This window comes from Equus quagga, chromosome 3, assembly GCF_021613505.1.
Source record: "Equus quagga isolate Etosha38 chromosome 3, UCLA_HA_Equagga_1.0, whole genome shotgun sequence".
NCBI classification, from domain to species: domain Eukaryota; kingdom Metazoa; phylum Chordata; class Mammalia; order Perissodactyla; family Equidae; genus Equus; species Equus quagga.
This window is the reverse complement of record NC_060269.1, coordinates 8283539-8290395: the sequence shown is the minus strand read 5'-3', so window position 1 is coordinate 8290395 and position 6857 is coordinate 8283539. Positions and strand designations below refer to the sequence as shown.

Here is a 6857-nt window from a genome sequence, read left to right as displayed (position 1 = left end):
CGCGCCCGCTGACAGCTGCCGCCGGGCTCGCGCCGTCCGCCGCCGGCTGCGCGGCCTCCGCCCCCGGCGCCCCTCCGCCCGCCCCCTGCCCCGGCGCGGCGCGTTTCGCAACTGCTTGCCCGAGCCCGGCCGGGTTCCGAGCCCCGGCGCCTCTCCGTGAGCACTTGCCCCCACATTGGGGCAGAGGGGCTGGACAGGGGCGGCGGAGCGTGCGGAGGAGGAGAAGGAAGCGAGGCCCCGAGGAGGAGGAGGAGGAGGAGGAGGAGGAGGACGGGCGCGCCGCGGGGAGGAGACCCCACGCCGCCCTCTCTGGTCAGCTCCCGGCCCGCCCCGCCCCGCCCCTGCGCACACGCCCTCGCGGGCGAGCCACTTTCCGCCGGGAAAGTGCGGGCGGCCCTGGGTGACAGCGCCACGGGGCCAGTCCCGGGGAAGCCGCGCGCCCGCTCGCGTCTCCTCCGCCGCGTGCCCGGCCAGGGGCACAGCCCGCACCGAGATGGCCTCGACTACAACGTGCACCAGGTTCACGGACGAGTATCAGCTGTTCGAGGAGCTCGGAAAGTAAGCGCCTTTGCGGGGCCCCCGCACGGCCCCTTTCCAGCAGAGGGCGGGTCGCGTTCCCCCCGACCCGCCGGCCTCCCGCGTGGGGCGAGGGAGTTTGGGAGAGCAGGGGAGAGGGAGGGGGGCCCCTGCTGGGTCGGCTCGGAGGAGGGTGCTGTCAGAGTAAGGAGAGGGGACCGGGAAGGAGAACGACCCTCCACCACGGCTGTGGTCCGCTCCGATAATCCTCAGCCCACCTTCTCTCGCTCCCCCACCCTCTTGCCCTAGAGACTTAGTGGATTTACGAGCCCTGCAGTTGTAGCTGTCATCCTGAGAAGTGTGCGAGCGTGTGTGTGTGTGGAGAGGAAACAAGAACCCATGTAAAATGCAACATAGATCATGTTTTCTGTAAATAGAGATGCCTCCTGGTTAGCCGGCGTGTCGGCGGCGGGACCCGCGTACCGCTGAGAACTTGCTGCCACAGACGGTGCCATATTTATTGATGCCGAAAGTTCAACTTGGCTTAGAGTCTATTTCGCATCCAGTAGTTGTTCTGTCCAGGAAAAGGGCCGCCCAAAGGAACCCGACCCCCTACCCCATGTCCGCTGTCATTCTTTGCATTAGATTACTCGCTCATCATCATCCTTCCTAGGATTTACGCGTGCATCTTCGCATTCTCCCGGAGGATTTATTTATACAGGCAACGGAAAAGCCCTCTGGAGACCGGGAGCAAGCTTCCCAAGGGTAGCCTAGCTTTGTAAAAAACGACCTCCTACACCCGACTGGCAGAACTACTTGGAGATGTTAAGGAAGGGGACAGGAGACCTACTGAGGACCTGTGCAAAGGGACCTAGGGACCGAGCCGTGAAGGTTGATTTATGGAGCATCAAACCCAGTTCCTCTATCGCTAGTTTCGACTATTACTTATGAAAGGGGTGGGTTTTATGTGTATGTTGTTGTTTTATATAGTTAAATGAAAGGAAATGTAAGGAAAATTTTATCCTTATATGTTGCCTGCTGTTAAAACATGGAGAATATGTCGGAAGAGCAGCTTAATTCAAATCTCTCCCCTCCCCCAGCCCAAGAAAGGGCACGGAGAAATCACCAAACCAGGATTTGTTAAGCCACACAAATGTGCCCAAGATTTCTATTTTAATGAAAACAATGGCTCTATGTATTTACCTGGAGCCAAATTATTTTTTTTCCTTGCCAAAATAACTGGGCAGCTGATTTTTTGCTGCTCTTCCTCAGCTCTGCTCTTTGCAGGGTTTTTTCTCAGAGCGTTGGGTGCTGTGTGAGTGTGAATTGTAAAATGTTTTCAAATTTCGTTTGCAAACAAGAGCCGTCGTAATTGGCAGTTCCTTTCATTTTGTCGATTAATAATGTGTCCTCCCAGTTAAATAAAATGTACTTTTATTCTTCAACGTTAAAGGAGGTCTGGGTTTCCAGGAAGTATTCTTCATTTTCTGGATATTACTGTAGTGCACTGCTATCTCACAATTCACTGAATTCAGAAAAATGCTCAGATTGTTGTAATTTTTTAACAGAATATCAGAACTGATTATATTGATGACCTGCTAATTATTGGTTTTCAGGGGGGCATTCTCAGTGGTGAGAAGATGTATGAAAATCCCTACTGGACAAGAATATGCTGCCAAAATTATCAACACCAAAAAGCTTTCTGCTAGGGGTGGGTATTTCCAACCACATATATGTTAATTTTGTATTTGTCGTGTTGAGTGTTGGTCTTTTTGTCTGTAAATATGTCATTTAGTTATAATTGTAGACTTAGGTATCATATTACATATTGAGATTATTTCCTTCGAGAATGCCTCTTGCTCTGTACAGTTTAAAAATAAATGAGCAAATATAATTGTTATCATTTAATAAATTGTTACTAAAATTCTGTCTGTCCTATGAGCAGTACCATAAATAACTATATTTTACAGCAAATAAATGTCACTAAGTGCATTTTGCCTTTGGCTCTACTGTGAAATAACTTTCAGAAAAACCCTGGAATGGAAAAATGTAAGTCTCACAACAGTCATTATTCCCTTTAGCTTTCGAGAGGAAAAATAGGTCATAGCTCCGTTGAATCATATATTTCAATTGTAGTTACACTTGAGCTTAGTTCATCAAGGTATATTTAACAGTAACGGCTTTGCGAGGAACATTGTATGCTGCTATATTCTAGGAAGTTCAGCTTGGTTTTGCTGTTTTCTGTGTGCAGTTCAGATCTTCACTTCATCTTCTGCAGTAAGGCTTCTCACAGACTCCTGTAATGTATTTCACACATGCTTTAGAACCACAAAGATAACTCATACTCATAAAATAGCTGTTGACATAAGCAAAAAACTTGGAGGGACCTCACTGCATTCTTTTAATTTTGTTGATCATGCAAAAGTACTTATGCTGAAATGTTAGGCATTTCAATTATTGTGAGCACGTGTCTAAGGTATTTCCATGGGAATTTATGGTTTGATGAAATAAAAATGAAATTAAAATGAACAAAACGCTGTGGTGTAAGCCCATTTCAGTGACCTGGTTTATTTTAACTAATGAGAGAAGAAATTCCATTAGGATTAGTTTTCCTCATTTAATTTGTCTTCTAAAATGTGCTGCTTCCTGTTATCCTGGGATCGTTGCGTTTGGTCTCGGCCATGATTTTTTTCACCATTTGTTGCAAATTCTACTTTTAACACGTACATTAGGTTTAGGTTGTCATTTCAGTTGACTCGTTTGCATGGGATTTTGTGATTTCCTTCATCCGATTTTACTGTGATTTTGAGTAAGATCTATATGCTGAAGTAACCAGCACAGTAGATTCATGGCATGGAAACTAATGGGAGGTGTGACATGCTTGGTTATGTCCCTCTTCCCCCTTCCCTCTACTCCACAGTAGAGTTTTTAACAGTGAAAAGGAGTTGCTAAACTGTAAATGACGTTTTAGTGTGAAAAAAAAAGAATAATGAAAAAGTGAAGTCAAATTCTTTCAGTGCCTGTGTGACTTCTTCCTGTGTGCTAGGTACTTTTGGCAAGAGTAGAGTATCGGTTCTTTTGGAGGCGTTACAACACCCATCCTGAACTTTCAGTGGCTTTAAATTTTCTCTCAAAATGAATCAGTCTTGTGCTTCACTTTTACTAATTTCCTTAGTCAGTGTCACCCGTTTTCATCCACTTTAGTTCATACTCCCTGCATCAGAATGGCAAATACACTTGTCTCTGCTCACGTACGTTTTATTTGACTTTCTTCTGCCTCTAATCTATGGAAGATAAGTCTTCTCTAGCCTGATGGAATTCCTCGTCATGTGCTCATACTCTGCTTTAAAGAACAATCTCTACCCAGGGGCACCTGACCCCTCCTGGACCTCATGATTCTAATGATTGCACTTACAGCGAGGAAGAGCGGTTGGGGTGCTGAACTAGACCTGCTCCTGTCCTCCTCTGCGGTTTTCTTTCCCTGTGACTTTGGGCAAGTTTCTTAAGCTGCTTGGACGTTAGCTTGCTGAAGAATGGAGTAGAGGCTGATGAAGTAGGTGCTGGAACTAGGTGCCCTGGGTTTACGTTCTGATTCTCTGCCTATTAGCTGTGGGATCGTGAGCAGTTTACATATTTTCCTTGAGTCTCAGGTTTCTCATCTGTAAAATCTGGTGGGAATATAACCCTTCCTTTTATAGGGTGTTTTGAGGAGTGAGTGAGTTACTAGAGTATAGAACACTGCCTGCTCCCTAATAAGCATTCAGTGATGACTAGCTGCTGCTATGATCTCATTGGCTGTTATAAGGATGGGTCACGTAAGATTACCTTATATGAAAGAACTTTAAAATTACAAATTCAGTGGCAGCCTTGATTTAGCTGTGAGAGCCCAGTTTGAATCTTGGCTCTACTATTTAGTGTGTAAATTTGGTTCAGTCACTTCCCTTTACTTGGTCTCAGGTTGTTCTTCAATAAAATGGGAAATAAAATTCCCCATAGGGTATCATGGGTTGTTTTGAGGATTTGGTGAATTTTATGAGAATCACTTCTTAAGTTGTACAGTGCTGTGTCAATTTTACCTATTATCGCTGCTCACTTGTAAAATATTACAGTACTTTTCCTTCAGAATGCTCTTTATTTTATAGTCTCATCAATTAGAGCTGTTTATAGAATATTTGCACTTTGTATACATTTGTTTAACCTGTAAATTATAAACTTAAAAATACCATGCTTTCATTTTCTAATATAACATTCCGTAGCAATAAGGACATAGGAGGGGCTCAGTACAGAGTGACTAGGAGCAAATGTGGCTATTAAATGGTTTGTAAAGGAGTTAGATACCTACTTTATTCCTAAGAACAAGCAAACACTAGATATCAAGAAATCTGGAGTGTATTGAGTGCACACTTTAAAATATGAATTCTCCTTTAAAAGCACTCCCTTCTCAGAATATAATGATCCTAAAAAAACTACTTTTGCAGAAGAATTAAAAAAATATATTTAAAGGGAAACGTAGAATGAAATGCAAAGTAGCGTGCTTATTTTTTCTAAGAGAGTGATTTTATTTTTGGCTGCATATGACAGTTTTTGTGGACATGTAGTTTTTTATGCAAATTTTTTTTTGTGTTATTTGAAATGCTATGCCTTTGTAAATCCAAGCTTTAAGCCTTTTTGTTTTAATGAACCGGCAGGTCCTCCAACTCAAATGATGTTCTTTAAATGTAACATTACAACTGAAAAAGAAAGGCCATTGTCAATAAATCTGAGACCATGAGGGATTTGCCAAAAATTTGGCTACATTCCTGCACAAATTTGCACATCCAGCTACACTGTCACCCAGGCGTTTTTCTGTGCCTGGATTTTAATGGATTTCCAGCACACAGTTTCACTTGCATTTCCTCTCAGCTGTTAGTCACACACACCATATTTGGGAGACTCAGAGTCTGTTGAAGAATTTCTTTCCTTTTGCGTTAACACGTGCATTCACAGAGCATTCATTATGTGTTACTGATCAGATAGATACATATACTCATCACATGTAATTTGGCTTGTTTTTAAAATAAAAAGTAATGTAGAAACATCTCAGACATCTGATATTTTATATGTAATTTCTGTTCTAAAAAGTTTTTGATAGGAGTAAGAGGCACGCTTAGTAAATGGTGAATAGTGAGAACAGAATTTTATCTCATATTTTTGTCACGAGAATTAGAAATTATTATACCATTTTGATCCCAAACACAGGGTAGTACTTAACCAATGCTAATTTGCTCTGCTGTTTTGATATTTTGTTTGTTTTGGCATATTTATAACTGTAAGTTATTGTCAGATTATGTAAAGTCCATGAAGGGCTGTGGCTGTGGTTCAGAACGCAGTGGACTGATGGTTCTGATGGCAGATGTCTTCAGAAATCATACCTGTGGTTTATTTTGCGTTTTAAAGCCTCCGTGTGGTAAAAGATTTTTATAGTAGTGGTGACTTCTTGATGTTCATCTTCCAGTGGTCTTTTGTTGTTGTTATTGTTCTTGAGGAAGATTCACCCTGAGCTAACACCTGTGCCAAGTTTCCTCTGTTTTGTATGTGGGTCGCCATCACAGCATGGCTGCCGGCCAGTGGTGTAGGTCTGTGCTCAACATTTGAACCTGTGAACCCAGACTGCCCCAGCAGAGTGTGCTGAACCCAATCACTGTGCCACGGGGCCGACCCCCCAGTGTGTTTTTTGATTATTAGAAACCACTTATTGTCACATAGAGTCTGATATGCCACAAGTCATTGTTTTAATAAAACATGATAAATTACAGTAGAAACTTGAAATAATATATGCTACTACATGTATGTTTTACCTGTGCTCCATTGCTAAAGTTAAAAAGAGGTTACATTTTATATTTCTGTAAAACTTTAGGTACAGTGCTGTAAAATCATTTTGGTATTCTTTGGTTTTACTAGTTTTGTTAATTCCTAAATTGATGATATTAGTTGAACATGAATCAGGACTTTATAAAATACTTGGACATGTGCACAAAATTAGGTCTCAGCTATGAAATCTGAATGTTGCCTGTATGCCCCTCAGTAGTCTTTTTTATGCTGTAACGAGATGTCAATAACTAACTCGTGCTACTTTTTTTCTTTTGTTGGCATCCAGACAGTCAAGAAATTACCTAATTTCTCAGCCTCATGGTTACTTGTCTTGAGTTGGACATAGAACTGAGACAATACAGATGAATCAAGTTGTTCTGATTGTACATTATTGATTTGGCAATTTGGAACTAATTGGGCAAATTGATAGTAATTTTTGAAAGTTTCTTGGCTAGAACAGGATTTTAAGAAAAAACTAGTAGTTTTTATTT

General features: G+C 42.4%; 1 protein-coding gene across 15 annotated transcripts in view; it reads left to right on the top strand.

Annotated features, from left to right (window-relative positions):
• The first annotated feature begins 86 nt into the window (after positions 1 to 86).
• CAMK2D (calcium/calmodulin dependent protein kinase II delta) overlaps positions 87 to 6857 on the top strand; it is a 289757-nt gene continuing 282986 nt past the window's right edge. For 9 of the 15 annotated variants that reach the window (XM_046655892.1, XM_046655897.1, XM_046655893.1 and 6 more), the window contains exons 1-2: positions 87 to 558; positions 2133 to 2227. In XM_046655892.1, coding sequence (XP_046511848.1) covers positions 494 to 558; positions 2133 to 2227 — 160 coding nt within the window. In that variant the 5' untranslated portion in view covers positions 87 to 493. The remainder of the gene's footprint in view (positions 559 to 2132; positions 2228 to 6857) is intronic. The other 6 variants (XM_046655901.1, XM_046655905.1, XM_046655894.1 and 3 more) reach the window with 1 other exon arrangement.